The sequence below is a fragment of the Lates calcarifer genome, linkage group LG19 (genome assembly GCF_001640805.2).
Source record: "Lates calcarifer isolate ASB-BC8 linkage group LG19, TLL_Latcal_v3, whole genome shotgun sequence".
Taxonomy (NCBI): Eukaryota; Metazoa; Chordata; class Actinopteri; family Centropomidae; genus Lates; species Lates calcarifer.
In genome coordinates this window covers 10,204,001-10,221,299 of record NC_066851.1, presented here as the reverse complement: position 1 = coordinate 10,221,299, position 17,299 = coordinate 10,204,001, and the positions used below count along the sequence as shown (strand labels likewise).

At 42.0% G+C, this 17,299-nt stretch overlaps 1 protein-coding gene across 1 annotated transcript in view; it reads right to left on the bottom strand.

Annotated features, from left to right (window-relative positions):
- Nucleotides 1-17,299, bottom strand: part of LOC108892531 (regulator of G-protein signaling 6-like) — a 40,448-nt gene that overhangs the window by 4,777 nt on the left and 18,372 nt on the right. Inside the window, 14 exon segments of the mRNA XM_018690136.2 lie at nt 175-306; nt 308-362; nt 1,341-1,469; nt 1,780-1,952; nt 2,098-2,199; nt 3,261-3,335; nt 3,714-3,749; nt 3,751-3,796; nt 4,576-4,652; nt 5,994-6,058; nt 6,560-6,611; nt 8,026-8,132; nt 8,257-8,307; nt 9,160-9,259. Of these exon segments, the coding sequence (XP_018545652.1) occupies nt 175-306; nt 308-362; nt 1,341-1,469; nt 1,780-1,952; nt 2,098-2,199; nt 3,261-3,335; nt 3,714-3,749; nt 3,751-3,796; nt 4,576-4,652; nt 5,994-6,058; nt 6,560-6,611; nt 8,026-8,132; nt 8,257-8,307; nt 9,160-9,259 (1,200 nt within the window).

Below are 17,299 nucleotides of genomic sequence, written 5' to 3'. Positions count from 1 at the left end.
TTTTTTTACTAGAGATTATAGCTTTTAAATTTAGAAGAACACTCTACTTTTTCTGCAGCTCCTAGAGGTATATTGGTTGCATCTATGCGTGCAGGCACCGGTGTGTTGATACTGTGTGAGTCTGGTGTTGGCGTTCATGCAAGCGTGGGTATGTATATATACAGCAGAGTCCACCTGAGCGTCCTCGTAGCTGTATCGTCCGGGGTCTTTGAGGTTCTGGCTGGTGCGCTCGTAGCTGTGAGAGTCCAGGTTGATGGAGCTCGGCGCTCCCTCGGCTAGAAACTCCTGCCAGATCTCCTGCGCCCTAGGAGGGCACGTCCTGGAGCGGCCGTCGCTTCAGATCCTGCACCGCTAACCAGAACCTACAACAGTGTCACATCTAGTCAGTAACAAAAATACAGATACAGTGTATAAAACTGCAGCCTTTTTCATATTAGCTGATGATGCCATTATTGTATGTATGTTAATACAATAAATATTTACACCAGCAGTGTTAAAGTATTTATAGTGCTGATTGCGAATACTCTGTGTTATATTATTATATACAGACAGGTGACAAATTAAAGGAAAACCCCAGCTCGAGGCTTGATTACATACTTTACATTGGGTTTTAGTTTAATTTCATTCACCATGTCATCACCACATTATTCACAGAGTCTAAAGAAGGTTCTAGGGGTACTTTAGGGAGTTATGGAAATCCTTCAAGAGGTTGTAGTGACCATTGAGGAGGTTCTACAGGCCCTCTAGGAGCTTCTAGGGGTCTTTTGGAGGTTGGAGTGGTCCTTTACCTGATCCTACTTGTTCCTAGGAGGTTTCTAGTGGGCCTCTAGGTGGTTAAACACCTAGATTTTGTGGTCATGTGTTACACAGCATTTCCCCACCACCATCAGCAAAACAGAATGTCCTGTTCATCGCTCCAGTAGAGTTCAATACGCTTGGAGAATTTATAACAAGGAGCACTGAAGCTGTTGCACAGACTTGTGGTATGGATTACTGGACTGTCTCCTGCCTTGTAGGAAGACAGAACTTAGCAGTTTTTGTATGCATGTTGGGTAAAGGATGACAATTTGTGTGTTTTATTTTATTTTTAGATGATCTTGTAACATCTTAATCAGCTAAGTAAATTGTAGCTTTAGGTTTCAGTGTGGAGTAAAAGTACATTATTTCCCTCTGAAGTACAAGTAATAAAATAAAGTAATGGAAAATTAGCATACTTAAGTTAAGTACAAGTTTCTCCTGCTAAAATATCCCAGCGTAGCATAATATATTATTAAGGGAAATAATTTCTTAAAAAATATGTGAAATAAAATGATAAGATGTGATCTGAATGACAGTCTCACCGCAGGTTTTCTGAGCTGAACTCTGACTCCAGGAACTTCAGGAACTGGTCCCGTCCTGCCGGGTCCTTCAGAGCCTCCTCCAGAGAGAAGCCCCATTTCTTCACACGCTGCTGGCTGGGGTCACGGCTGCTGCCCATATAACAGATCAGATCAGATAAGAATAGAATAAAATCAAACACAAAAGAGTGGTTCATTTTTTAAAAGTCATTTTCCCTCATGGTCAACAGAGAGCAGAGGCCCAAATGTCAGAACACAGTCAACCTTTTGTCTAATTTGAGATGAGATACAAACAGACAGAGCCCTCCTAATTCAGGACAACAACAGTTCATCAGCACTGAGACCCCTGCGCTCCATCTGACCTCAGTGCTGGTTTAAAGCATCATCAGCCCCCGGTGAACTGTCTGCCCACATCCCAAAATGGCCCCTCCTCTGGCCTCACCTTGCCTCCAAGTCCCAGAAGGTGGTGTCATCACTGATCCAGGGGTTGGAGGGCTCTGTTGCTGACACAAAGGGGTCGTATTCCATGAACTGCTCTGTGTAGCCCATTAGACTGTCGGCCACTTTGGAAACCTTCATACAGTGTCTGTCCAGCTGGATGTTCAAGAAGGTAATCTGATGGAGAGGGAGAGAGAGACTAATGAAGAGGCTAAATAAGGTAGCACCTCATCAGTCTGTGTCCCCGACTGCTGTTGTGATGGATGGGTGAGACGGGCTGCTTTTAATGACCTAAGGAGAAGACAGTCACACTGTGAATTACCTCCTTCTGAACGTCCTCTTTGGTGGGCTTCCTGATCGGCTGGGAGCTGATGTGGACGGGACTGGGCTGGCTCTGGCCGTCATCTGGTACCCCATACACTGACTGGAGAGAGCGAGGGGAGAGACATGTTCTGTTTTGATGCTATTGTTGTTGTTTTGACAGACCTGGGACTGGTTTGATGAATGTCAGGTAATAGTTGTGGGACCTGGGCTGTAGCTACTGTTGGCGTCATCATGGCCTAAGTATTGTGTCTGGGAATTTGGGGGTTTAACCACCTAACACACACATACACACACAAATTACAATTATTTATATTTTTATATATTTTGTAAAAAAGCCATGTGTAGTTAAAAAAGCTATATAAAATTTAAAAATTGCCATTTTGTATTTTTAAGAAGTTTAAGAAGAATGTAAGTACAATTATAAATTTTATTTAAAATCTTATTTAAAAAATATTTTATAAAATATTTTCATAACAAAGGTAACTATTTACATTTTTCTAATTTTGTAAAAGAAAATTTAAATAAAAAGTAAAAGTATATATTTAACATATTTTTTGGTTAAAATATAATAAAGTAACAAAAAAAATCATTATAGCATTTCTTTTACAAAAACTATATGTTCTATTAAAAATATTTAGGTTTAGATTTTGGCACTTTATATTCTTTGTGAAAAATCTATTAGAATTGTTTTATAAGGTGTATTTTTAAATATATTTTTTGTCAATAAATAACACATAACACTGTAAATTTCCCCATTGTGGGACTGATAAAGGATTATCTTATCTTATCTTATATATCTACTGTAAATATTTTTATTGTTTTGTTGTTTTTAATTAAAACATTTAACACACAAATATATAATAACAGGATTTAGTAATTATATATTAGCATTCAGGGAGATAAAATCTACAGAGCATATAAATGAGTCATTAAATCAATAAAAATTGTTTAAATTAAAATGATCAGTAAGCTTTAGGTGGCTAGTCAAAAGAATTCTGTAAGGAGTTGCGGTTGTGCAGGGTGATTTGGCTATATGACCTCAGTATTTCTAAATAATAATTTCTAATTGGATAACTGTGGGATGATAAGTTTGATAAAAACCAGTGTTGATGTAATGATAAATCAAGTGGGAAAGCCACGCTCTTGGACTCCTCTGCTCACCTTTTTTACCCTGTGTGGGTTCCTCTCTCTTCGGCACTTGCGGATGTCCATCTCTGTGGTGTTGACACAGCCTGGCTGTGGGAGGCAGCAGGAGACAAGAGTGTGTTTCTGGGTCAGATAACATTGTTTCTCCAGCATGTATTGTCTGCGCCTGTCCTCCTCACACAATACGATCGCTGTTGCTCTGTTCAGCGATGCCACGCTCACAAAAGGCTTGTATGCAAAGTGACTGGCACCAAATCAGATTCTGCCACCAATAACAAAACAGGGCTCTCAGCTGAGCAGCACATAGAGCTGATGCTGCCATTTTCAGGCTTTAAATGCTAAAATTGTCTACCTACATAATAACCCTTCTTTTCTTTCCTTCTTTTTTTTTGTTAATTTCCATTTTTACAGTCACAGCATCAGACCTCCTTTTCCTTTTCTTTCTTCATGACTTGTTCCCTAACTCACCACTGGCCGATGGACGTCCCAGAATGCCCTCTCCTGGACTGTCCAGGATCTTTCTCTCTGCTTTGTCCTTCTTCCTGTCGATCCTGCAAACAGAGAAAACAGGTCACTCACATATGAAGCTCACACCTCTGAAATATCAGGTCAAACAGCATAAACTCAATAAAGCATGCCTTAGAATTAAGCCACACACTCTCTCTCTGCCTCACATGTACACAGGGTGAAACCACTGACAGGCCAGACAAGAGATCAAAAAGCGGGTGCAGGTCTTAACCTGTCTGCTCACTTCACCCAGCCATATCTGGTGTTGCCCCTGGTGGGGCCGAGCTCTTACATAACTGACATTTACCGATTGGCCCTTTGCTAGGCATTGTTTATTTCCCAGATGTAAGAGGGCGTATTGCTTTCCAGATCACCCACACTGGCATAAAACAGCAGTCACTTGTCAGTGACATTTCTCTAAACATTTCTTTTGACAAGAGAGGAAAGTTCCTCCCTCACTGAATAACAGGAAAGATTGGTGCTGTGCTTACACGTGCCGGCCACCAGATGGAAATCAAGAAACAGAAGTTGAGGAGAAATGTGTGTGTTGTGTGTGTGTGTGTGTGTGTATATGTTTAATTCCATAGGGGGAACACTTGCTGTATTTAATACATGTACCCCTCCAGTCAAAGCAGAGCGTTGTTAATGAGAAAAGCACTGGCCCAATGCCCAATTGACACTGCACACTGAAGCATTTTCTCTTCCTTGGGGAAATAACACTCACAATATGCATATGGCCAAAGGTTGGTGTTTACAGGTCTGAATGTATAAACCCCATTTCATCAACATCATATTGTGATTCACATGTACACACGTGACTCACTTGACTTGAGCCTCAGCTTGCATGAAGATAAATTCCCACTTCCTGGCGAAAGCCCTCTGCAGCCGGGCAAGGTTCTCCTGAAGAAACCAATCATGTGCAGCGTTAGGGGAGAAGGCTATTTGAATCCAAGGCCCTTAGATGATTGCATTACCCATTCACTGTGATGATGTGCCATAACTTTACTGGATTACTGTTGCTGAGATGAGATGACCTCTGACTAACATGTTTCATACTCTTTTAGTACACCATACTGTTGATACTATTAATCACAGTAATAACTCTAACTGATAACTTGACATTTTGGGAAATATGCTTATCCACTTTCTTGCCTGAGTTAGGTGAGAAGACTGATACCACTCTCATATCTTTGTGTTAAATATGAAACTACAGCCAGCAGCCAGTTAGCTTAGCTTAGCACAAAGACTGGAAACGGGGTAAAACAACTTGTCTGCTTCTGTCTACAGGTAACAAAAGTCAACAGCTCTAAAACCCACTGATTAACAGACTATGTATTGTGTATAAAAATAACATGTTGTGGTTTTACAAACACATGTAAAATGGACTCTTGGAAGTATAAAATAATTTTGTTTACATGGCTAAAATTCTACAGGTTTAATTTTTTACTCATATTACTTTTAAAAACTGTGGTCATCCCAGATAAGTATATTTTTTAGAATATCATCTCTGATCTGAGACCAGGGGATGATCTCCAACAAAGGTCACAGTGTATTTCAGCTTTGCATGATAAAGCTCTTTAAAGCTCCAGACATATGAAAAATGCTAAAAATAAATAAATAAATAAATAAAAATGCTGCCCTTAACAACAAACCTAAACAAGCATCTGTCAAAGATACATGACCTCATTACAAAGAGAGAAAAAACTGAATACCAACTAGCAGGCATGTAACAGTGAGAGCAATGAGGCCTAGAGGCATAAAGTGACCTGAATAGGAGAGAGAGGAAGTACTGGACAATAGTTGCAGAGTAATTTAGAATATTAAAGTGCAGTGGATTGCTATTGTATAACAGCAGGAAATCAGCACTGCAGTAATGCCTCCCATGGGACTTGATTGATTGTATTGATCTGCTGGTGCAAAGTAAGCTTATAGATATTTTTGTTTACATTTTCGGGGCCAGTAAATGACTGCATCATATTCTGCAAAACGCTGCTCTGCCAAAGAGAGAAAATACCTTTGACAGATTTGTATAAAAGTCTGTAATTTGATAATGGCTTTTTGCTCGGAGGAATGGATTTTGGCATTCCAAGGCCCCAGAGGACACTGTATCAGCTCTTTTGTTCTTCAGCAAAGTGAAAGGAAACAGGAAATCAGGAGTGTCATCATATTAGGGGCCATGCACAATGATAGCATTGAACTGAGAGCTTCCTGGCAGCAAGCAAAACTTGACGGTGTACTTACGGCCTCGTAGTCAGCAAGCTCAAGCCTGGCTTTATTCTGCATGGTGCGCTTGCACAGGTAAATGGCTGGAGGGGGGGAAGAGAGAAAGAGTGAGACACGAAGAGGGCAGTTGAGTTAGCGAGATGGGTTGTCTGCTTTACACAAAACAAAAAAGTATATCTCCCATGGATGATGCTCTTTTTTTTTTAAACTGAGGTCTCAGCTGTGTGAACCAACACTAATGAATGTTACATTGGAGCAGGCAGGCGATGTGTTGTTCTCTGAAATAACAAGCCTCGAGTAAATGCCATGCAGAGAACCGGAGCTGTGGTCATATCAGCGACTGTCCCTTTTATTTTGTTAGGCTAATCTTATCCCACAGGATTCTCCTCAGTAGGTGTTCCTCAAGGGCCAGATACATTACAGGGAACGGTCCTGTGGATCGATACACGGTGAGTGTCAACTACAGATCTACAGTATGAGCCAGTGTTTCAGCTCCGGAGGAAAATAGACAGCTGAGAGCATTAGCGAGATCTCACTGGGTTTGGAGAAAGAGGCAAGAAACTGACAGACAGTGTGTGACTCACCATAGTCTGTGTTCTCAGGCTCCCAACAGTTTGAAGGCCAGAAGTATGGAGACTGATGAAAGCAGAGGGGGGTGAAGCACAAACAGATTTTGCTTATTTACTCAATATGATTAGTAATACATTCATTTCTTTCCATAAGAGTCTAGATAAACAATAATATTCTCCAATATGAATGTTGGAATCTCATTTCTTCCACCACCCACACTCCCTGTGCACTTGTCTTCCACGCAAAGTCAAAAGATGACTCTTTGTTTGATAATGATCCTTGACGTCCATGTGCAGCACATAACTATCTGGGGAGTCATGGTAGCTATATTCTCCCTATCCATATTTAAATGTCCATTGCAACTGATATTACACATTCAAAGTTCATTCCCGATTCCATTAATAATGGATCACTCACATCTATCATGTATTCTTAATAACAGGGCAGAATTAGAACTTGGTGGTACTCGACCACTATTATTCATAATGGTAATTAGCCTAAGAGCAAAAAGCCCATGCTGATGAATGTGCTTGTTTGAGTCTTATGAACAGAAAGGTTAACATGCTCTCGTTCGCCACTGCTGTTATTGTCATTTCAGCTCAGAGAGGATCATGTTGACGTATACGACTTCACAACCGAATGCACAAATCGGAAAAATTTGTGACAAACAGCAGAAGACAGTTGTCATTAAATCTGGGTCTCCTACCAGTGTAGTATCTATTTTTAGACCAGTGAGCAAAAAATGTCCCTGTCAGTATTCCTTACAGCACAGCTATGGAGACTGGCCAATACATTTCAAATACACTGTGGGCTTCTTTTTTAGAGGTTCTGATGACGTGGGCCTGTTGCATCACGACAACATCAGAGGGAATTATTTTTAGCTGCCGCTGAATGAGCAAGTGTGACACTAACTGCCCTCCCTTGCGCAGGCACAATAATGGCTTTTAATCTTGAGCAATAGAGGTGAAGATAAATGCATTCAGAGGTAGATTGAGGAGGAGGAGGAGAGCAGGTGGGGGTGGGGGTGGGGGGTGGCTGGTGACAGTGAAAAGTGCAGAGCCAGCGTGCAGCCAGCTCAGCGCTTCCCATAGGGGAGCCTGCCTACTGTAGCTGGCTGGCCGGATTAAGATGCTAATGGCCCAGTCACAGTAATGAGTCATCCTGGAGCCCATAGCCATATCAGAGGGACCTGTCAAAGTTCATGCTGGATCAGATGGAGCGGAGAAAAAAACACCCCTCTGACAAGCTGCAGGGCTGGCCCACGAGCCCTGTTCAGCGGCCCACCTCCTGCTCCGATGCAGCGTCCAGCAGGGATATACAGTATCGACCTTGGTGGGATAGTAATAGGCTTAGCAAGGATTGCTCTCATTATCATCACACAACAAACATATCCCTCTGATAAACTATCATCTCTTTATTCTGTATTCAAAGGCCTCTGAACACACATCAAGAGCGCATCCCGTGGTGGAGGTTTCTGTACCTGAAAGCGATAAAGGGTTCCATCGTCTTTAAGTGTCAGGACGTGGTCAGAGATGGGGAAGATGTAGCCATGTGCGGCGATCAGACTGCCAAGGTGGATGGCTTCAGCTGTTGACATGAGAGAAGACACACAGATAGGACGGGGGGTTGAAATTGCCTTCCTCTTCAATTGAGCTCCATTGTGTTTACATGTAATGACTTTGAATTGACATGAATTTCTCAGCAGGCATACCTGGATCGTCAATGGAGAGGTTTTTCATCAGCCACTGAACAATGTCCGCCCCTGGTATTCAGAGAAGGACATTGGTTAGAAGCAGCATCACAGTCCCACATCTGCAATAGATTCAACAAAAGCTACAATTCCACAAACACAAATGAGCTTTGAGGAAGTCTTTGTGATTCGTCTCTGTTCAAAGCTGTGGGTCAAAGCTGTCAAAGCTGAGTAGGTGTCTAAATATAACATAATGTTAACAGGTTTGCAGTCTCTCTCTCTCTCTCTCTCTCTCTCTCTCTCTCTCTCTCCCTCTCTCTGCTCCTGGACAGCACAATATTTGGCCCAGACTTTGTGCTTGGCAGAGGCTGCTGAGAGAGAGAGCGTGAGGCAGTCGGACCTAGAGGAGCCATGTGAAGGAGTGACTCAGAAGCAGCCTCTGGGAGAGAGGGAGCGACCCCCTCATCCAACACCGGTGACTCATGGCATACACAAGTGCATACACACATGCACAAACACAAGAAGGAGTACAGTGCGTACGCACAGAGTGGTACAGATGGAAAAAGAGAAAGAGAAAAGTAGCTTTTCTGCGGCGTGACAAGGGCAGCATCACACCACAGGCAGTTTCCTCAGCGGCTGAGGTCTTATCGGCAAAGACATCATTTGCCTCCAACCGTAGTAGCAGCAATTTAAATGAGCCCAAAAGGTCATATTTGCTTTACTGATTCTGACTCGTCCGATCTTGCCGAGCCCACTTGCTGGGTAAGACAACAAAGAGCACGCACATACACACAATTATCAGCACATTAGGTAAGGTAAGCTCTTATTAAGGAGGAAACACACAAGGAACTGCTGCATATGTAAATTTGCAATCACACACACAGACATGCATGTGTACACACATCTATACACACAATTACTAACCTGATACCACACTGGGGATCTTGGAGAGGAAGCTTTTGACGGTCCGGATGGCTACACCTCCTGCTTTCTCATCCTGTATTCGTGTAACGATGTCTTCAATCTGTGGGGAGGCCAGAGGGAAGTTGTTGTGGAAGTTCAGTCTCATATTTTCTACAGCAGTCATTAAAAATAGTTATAACAAGACAACAGCTTTTCCTTCCAGAGAAAATTAATGGCAGGGGTAGGAAACATGCACTGTAATTGTTTAATTTTCAGTAATTATATGAGATATTCAACTTTAAAAAGCAGAACTATGATTAAATTAAAGCCGCACTGACAGATTCTTTTGGCCACTTGGGGGCAGCAGAACAAGCTATAAACACTATCACCTCACAGAGTTGTTATGGCAACAACACGTTAGCACGTTAACAGCTGCCTTTATTTAAATGACTCTGTGCAACATTGCCATTCGTTTTGAGTCATGTTTATGGCTAAATATAAGTCCACTATACACTCTTGTTTTAGCTCTGCTAAATGCTCCATTGTGTTCACCAGCTGGTTGTTAATGCTAACTCTCGTCTGCTGTTTAGTAGTGGCTGGGCACAGTACTGTGGGTTTATCAGAGCTTTTTGATGCTGATGAGAGCAAATTAATCCAAACAGCAACGTTGCTTGTCGTAAAACAGTGAAAACACTCAATTGTGCAGCTTTAAATTCAGATTGGCTTTGATACATTGCTTTTAGCCCATCCGCATGTCTGTTGCAGCACCTTCTTTTGTACCACTGGGGGCGCACCAACACCAGAAATGTTTAAATTCTACAAATAGCAGCTTTAGGAGTTTGGAAATAAATGTGATACTCTGCGGACACCAGCTTTGTGATGCTAGAAACTGACCTGAGGAAAAGCCCAATCTAAATCTACGCTTGTCAAGATCAGGATGAAGCCAGACAGCTGAATCTAAACATATTTGAGTTTGATAGTGATATAAAGTGACACTCTATTGGACGTTTCACTCTATAAAGCTCAGACCATAAAGACAGAATGGGCTTGGGTCAAAGGTTCAATAGAATTGAATAGTTTACTGAAACACCCACATTTACACTACTTTCATGGTAATATAACCGCACATTGGGTTGATTTAGCTGTAACAAGGGCTTCGGTCAGGAGCTTTGGCCAATTGTAAAAGGCTGTCACAGCTACTCCCCAGAGGCAGAGATAAACATCACACCTCTGACGCAGCCAGAGCCCCGAACACATCACACATCAGCCGCCTAAAATTAGGCACGCACAGATCGCCACTCAACCACCACACATGGGAGAACACAAGCGAACATCCAGTCTCTCAAGGCCATGGACACACATGTATAAACACACACGTGACCATACAGAAATCCCCATATATAGACTTGTAAACACTTGAACATAAAAATGTACTCAGATCAGCTCAGGTCAAATATCGATGTGTGCAGGCAGTGCTCTGTAGCTGAGTCTCATTAGAAATCAATCTACATCAAAAAGATCCTAATTTTGCACACTTAGCTGTATTATCAGCAGCTAACCATATGCAGTACAGTAGCTGCTAAGGTCGTTGCGCAGGCTATTAAATTCTTTATGGCTCCCTAAAGCATCTGTCTAGGAAGTAAGCACACTCAGCTGCTCGCACACACACACACACACACACACACACACACACACACACACACACACACACACACACACACACACAGCTACAGTATGACAAAGCTGATTAGGTGAATTTCGAAGGTTCAACTCATGGGCTCTGCACACTTTGACTTTAAAGAAGTCTTTTTCTGTTTTCTCTCATCCAAAGTAAGCTATAGCATGTTCCCCCCTTAGCACACAGCATCACGCTGTGCCATTCCAGCATACTTCTGTGCCCTCTCCTCGCTTTCCTCCTTCCTTCACTGTTCATTCATCATTTAACACAGTATGGCAGGAGGACAGGATTTAAAACACTGAATAAAGTTATGTGTAAGGTTATGCTTAAGCATGTTAATGTCTCTGTGCTTTTCTGTTTTTGGTGTTTAATCATGATCTGATATTCATTTGACAACATGTGCACCAATCAATATAATCACCAATTATATCCTTTCTTTTGCTTTTATGAGCGAATGGGTGTGCTGGATTTGACCAAAATATTGACAGTCAAATCAGGCGTCAGGTTTTATAGGCCCATCTGCCAGCCATCCCTCTAGGTATGTGTGTTTGTGTGTGTGCATGTGTTCCTCACCGGCTCCCTCTACGCTACAGAACAAAATTGCATTTGGCAAACTTGCAACTTGCACGTTCAAATGTGTGTTTTACGTGTAAAATATCTCATTATTACCCCTCTTCTCAACTTTACAGCTGCATCTATATTCTTTGATTCTGCAGGATTGTGTAGCCTTAAAGTGATAGTCCACAAACCAAGCTGCAGTATATTTTTGGAGAAGGGGATAGGAGGGTATAGAGAAAATGAGCAGGGTGCACAGTTTGCTACAGCACATTTACACTGCCACCATTACAATCAAATGTAATCATTCTCTCTGGGAAAGTATTAAATGGATGATTCATACAAGCGCCCCATAAATCTACAGCAAAACACCCAGATGTATATGGATTTAATAATACACATAATGTCGAGCGGAGAGGAGGGAGAGGAGGGAGAGAGCACTGCGTGGCAAGACAATTACCAATCTCTCACCATAAGTTTGAGAGAGTGACTTAAGCATGAATTATTGAACATCCACTATGGAGAATTACTGCCTCAACTCTGTTGATAAATCTCTCACAGGAGGGGACGGGAGAGGCAGAGAGAGAGCTACATCTGCCCTCTGTGTTATGAACAGAGCCTTGGTATTTCAGGCCTGCTTTCGCCTACATGGGAGCATAAACAGTTTTACATTCAGCACAATCAGGTGCACAACAGATTAGCACTGAAACATCACAATCTCTCCTTTGAAGACAAACCCTCCACGCAAAACAACAGGGGAGAAGCTTTGAAATCCGCTGCATTCGATCCAACTCTGAAGGACTCCTCAAATCCCCCAGGACACACAACAACACGGAAAGGATTAAGTCCTTTTGTTCTCATGTAACAATGGACCTTGGACTGTGTATAGCAGCATAGAAAGAACAACTGACTATCTCCCTATAGGATGACAGCAGACAAGAAGTACTTGGAACAGCTACAGAAAGTGCACATCGTATCTCCTGAATGTACAAGCTAATGGTGTTTGCAGCTTGGTGTGGAAGGGTTTTCGAGAGCTGAACATTGCTGCTAGCCTGCGATAACAGCACTTTGCCCCTCGCTACCAAGCTCTATAAATGATTATCAGGAGAACACTTGTGTATCTTGCCACTGTAATGTTTGCATTTGCAAGCACATGTGTGTTCAAATCTGTACCAATGCACAAGACTGTGTATTTGCCTGCCTGTGGCGTGTCATCTGTCCATCTTATCTTTTATAGCTCTGAGGGCAGCACTAGCACTGTATCGCACATATAGGAGGGTAAAGGTTTAGGGAGGATGTGAGGCAGCAGCTAGAGGTGATGTACATGTACAGCAGCAAACTAAGGCCACCGCTAAGTATGTCAGCTCAAGACAAGCCTGTGCGCTGCAATGTCTGAAACAATATATCACCACTTCCTTGTAACATGGTTTTGTAATTGGGAGTTAATGAACTGAGATAAAACCATCTAAATGGGAGCACCGGCGACAAAAATAACCATAAAATAAATGCGACACGTTGAGCTACGGTAGGCAGTGCTGTAAGTATGGAAACATTCATGTCTCCCACTAATTGAAACCCTGTGCCCCCTTTTTTTTCCCTCCAAAAATGGCCAGAGATGAAGCTATTAAAAACTGGCCCAGTCTTCAGAAATGAGACCGCTGCTGCTAAAAGATAGGATCAGGCAGTAATAGGGCCATTAATGATTCAGCAGTCATCAGCAGACTCAGGCTCCCTTGTCATTGTTGAAAGACATTTGGGGTCCTGCGAGGAAAACGATGGATGTCCAGGTGACGGGTGAAAAGATAAATTTCTGGCCTGAAGAAGATTATGATGTGTCACTGGGAGCTGGATGATGAAATAGTGATGAGGCTTTAAAAAAGTTTGCCAAGTCCTTCCCCAACAACTTAAGAAGCCCTTATGCTTTTTCTCAGGTGGCCATTACAAACAAAAACCCTTTGGTTACTACTTATTATAATGATTTCTTTTTTAAGAACTTAATGAAAATACAGCAGCAGCATGACATACCGTTCCTTAATAGGTGAAGACCAACATTGCCTTCTTCTCTGTAAAAAATAATAGTGTAGAGTTATAAGAGTTACAAGTTTAAACAAGTCTCAAATAACAGATATTTACATTTTTTCAATTACAGAAATACACGGTATCTTACAAGGACTCACTTCTGTGCTGCAAATATCCATGGAATGAGAAAATATGAATGAATCTTAACTTGATAACCCTCAACAATAAAAGGAAATACTTGAGTAAATGCTTTATTCATCATATGACCTTCGCAGAAAAAACGCTGTATATATTCAGTTGAATAAAAAAAAGCCATTTTAGTCTACCTTCAGAGGTTTGGAGTATTGTCAGGGCATCTGGAAACTTGTATTGTATTATTATATTATAAGTCTTCCGGCTTCAAAAGAGTCACAGAGAAAAAAAGATTTTCCTTAATGTAAGTCTCTCTGTTGCAGCTCTGTCACTGCGTCATTTAAAGTCAGGGACACATCTGTCTCCAATCTGACCAAGGACACGTCCTCTGAATGTAAAAGAATATAAGTTTAAAAAATACTGTATCATTGTAGCACCAAAATGTGTAAAGCAGCTCTTCATTCAGAGGGAAACATATATAGAAAACCCTCCATTTCTTCTAGGAGCACCTCTGAGGTGTTGGGCTGATGGTGAGTTTGACTGGACTCAGTACTACAATTTGTGCTAAAAAACCTGGACTTAATGTGTTAATATATTTTTGGCTTGGAGCATGAACAGAATTGTTGTTTTGCAGCTTTGCAGCGTTGCCATTGCCTTACGATATGCCACTTGTGTTGCTTTGCCTTCTAACTGGCCATAAGTCACTTGCTGTGTCAATTAGCTCAGGCCTAGATGAACTGTTTTGCTTTGCCCTAGCTCATACAAACTCTTTTATATACTCCTAATTAATTCATCGCCTCAGAGCGCTACTAAATTGCACACTTTCTTTTTGTATATTGTTTCGATTGCTCACTGCTGCGGGGTGTTGGAGCACTGTCTGGCCTGAAATTTCAACTCTCTTCAATTACAGTGTGTGGCTGCGGCTCTACTGACCCTCCACTGGCTCAAAGAACAGCAGTCTCCCAAATGCATTCATCCTGAGTATGTGGTCATAAGAGCCGTCTTTTGCAGTGCTTATGTTTCTGGACACCCATGGGCTAGCAGGACACCAGTAGCATAGCAACAGAGCCTGCAGCCTTCTTTTTGGGTTGATGTATACTTCTTGTTAAAGGTGCCATATGTAAGTTTTGCTATCACTGCACTACCAATGTTAGCATTAACAGCTGTTTACTAACCAAGAGCTTCAGCCATCATCATGTTTACAAGATGTTAAAATATGTCCCCTGGACAACGCTACTCCTTACTACAGTGACTCATTATTGCAAAGTGGTATTATGAGACGGGACAGGGCTATCCAGTTTGCTGTCGACCTCATCATGTTTCTTCTTACTGGTAAGTGAAGAGATGTTAATGCTAATGTTGGCTATGTAGCAATAGCAAAAATTTACATATAGGGCCTTTAAATAATAAAAAAAAAAAAGTACAAAGTGACATTTCAGTTAGTATGTTATACTTTGTTTGCCCCGAACAACAGGCTTAATGAGCTGATGTTAAAATATATGTTCAGTTTGGTCTCATATGAATAAAGTGAGTAAAACTGTACTGTAGCTCTCCACCAGAAACCAAACAAATTAAACTGCTGTTATTTCTTGTTGATGAAGTCCTTGTCATTGCTAACAACACTGTGTTGAAGCCCAATCAGCTTTTCTCCTTCACCCCCATTTACAAGAGGACTCAAACTACATTTCTCTCCGTAACACTAAAGTGTTCATGAATATTTTATGTCTACAACTCACTTAATGCTGTAAACAATACTGCAAAAATGTGAAATTATTGTACATACTGTGTATATTCAATGCACGGAGTCTGTCCTGACTGATGACATTTTGTGAAGTAACTTCACCAAAGTACACGACCTGTCACACAATATTTTTTTGAGTGCCATTTTGACCTCTGTACCATACTGGGTGCATAATTAAGTGAGTTCCAGCTGGTGTGTGATGCCCTGGGGAACGAGGTGAGAATAAAGCCTGCTGGAGAGGGAAGACCCCCCCCCACCCGTCTTCTTTGTCTTTCCCATCTCTTCTCCTCCCCACTGCCACCACCATCCAACTCTCTTAGCATGCCAAGTCATGATGAGGGAGCTGTGAGAGCTTCTCTGCTGGATCTGACACTGACAGCCGCGCGAGGAGCAGCACAGCAAACTGGAAAAGCCCTGCCAGCCGAGTGATGGTTGGTTGGAAACTTATATTGCTTTGGAGGCGTGTGAATGAATCACATTTTGCACATACTCAGTCACACGCACTAGCGCATACCCATGCGCAGTCATGTGTGCAGCATGTACATACGAACACATGCACACAAGCAGCTGCTTCGAAGCTCTTGGCGATTCTCATCATTGCAAAATAAATAAATAAATAAATAAATCACCTGCCACATCTAATATTGCATTTCAGTGAGGAATCAACTACATCCTAACCATTCTAAAGGAGACATATTCACTGATCCATCTCTTCTCCAAATTGCCATCTCCACAGGAATGCCCTGCAGGGTAAGCCTTTTCTTTTCTGAAATAAACTACTGTTTTCCCATCAGGCCCTGCAGCTGAAAAAAAAAAAAAAAAAAAAAAAAAAAAAACGCCTTTTACACTCCAGCAAAGCCATTTTCCCTTCTGCCAATACCTTTCATATGTAATCCCTGCGATCATTAGTGGGGATGGATTGTAAATGCACTAAAGTTAATTGTCTGAATGAGGAGAAAAGGAATCCTATTCACTCAAATCTCGACTCTCTGAGTTACATCATTGTGAGAAAAGCCTGCTGAAGGTTAAATGTATGCTGGAGCACATCTTTGTATTGTTCTGCTGAATAGCTTCTTCAGGTTCTCTCAAGGACGAGGCAAACACATCAAGAACATTAGGAAGCGATTTGGGTAAACATGTAAATAGTCCATTCACTACATTCCATCTAATTCTGCCAACCAGTCCCTGCAATTAAGTGGAAGGGTTCAGTGACATTCTTTCCTCAAGTCAGGTGTTGCCCTGTGGACTCAAGTGTAATTAAATCACATACCAGGCATTAGCAGCCTCTTTAGCTTAAGTGGTCACAACACAATAGAGACCCTGTCTTAACAAAGAGGCCCAGAGGTACAAGACTGTACGAAGAGTCCAATTAACCGCTGCTCGATTGCCCACCCGGCTGGATGCTCCTCGGGGGGATGGGGGGTGGCATGCTGAGATCCAGAAGTGTCTGACTGTGATGCTGCACTTCACTTTGAACCAATAAGGCTCATGTGTGTTGGGACAGAAAGTGTTGATGAGGATGCTTGTCGCTTGTTTGAGCCAGTTGAGGATCCCTTATGGTAACTGACGTGGGTGCGATGCGGAGATTTAGGAGACGGGATGGGTCACTGTATGTCTGTGTGTGTGTGTGTGTGTGTGTGTGCCAGCTTAGATTCTCCATCTCCATGGCAACGCAGTGGCAAGAGGAGCTAAGCAATTAAAAGTTTGTCAAGTTCAGCTCCAGCATGGGCAACACGCCAGCTTGACTAAATTACAATTACAGATCGAGCTCTTTGGACGGAAGGGATAATCTTGTTGTCAGTGCTTTCTGACTCTCTTCTCTCTCTTTTTCTAAAAAGAGGATTTAACAAGCTCCCTTTATGCTCCTCAAAAATAAAAAGGAGATGCTTAAAAATCAAAGCTTTGGCAAGAACTCTTGTGAGCAAAATGCAAATGGAAACACAGCTAGGCTAAGATTGGCTATACTCAGGAGAGCATAAGCCTACCCACAAACCACAGTGACTCATCGGGTCACCTTTCTGTCGATGAGACTCAAG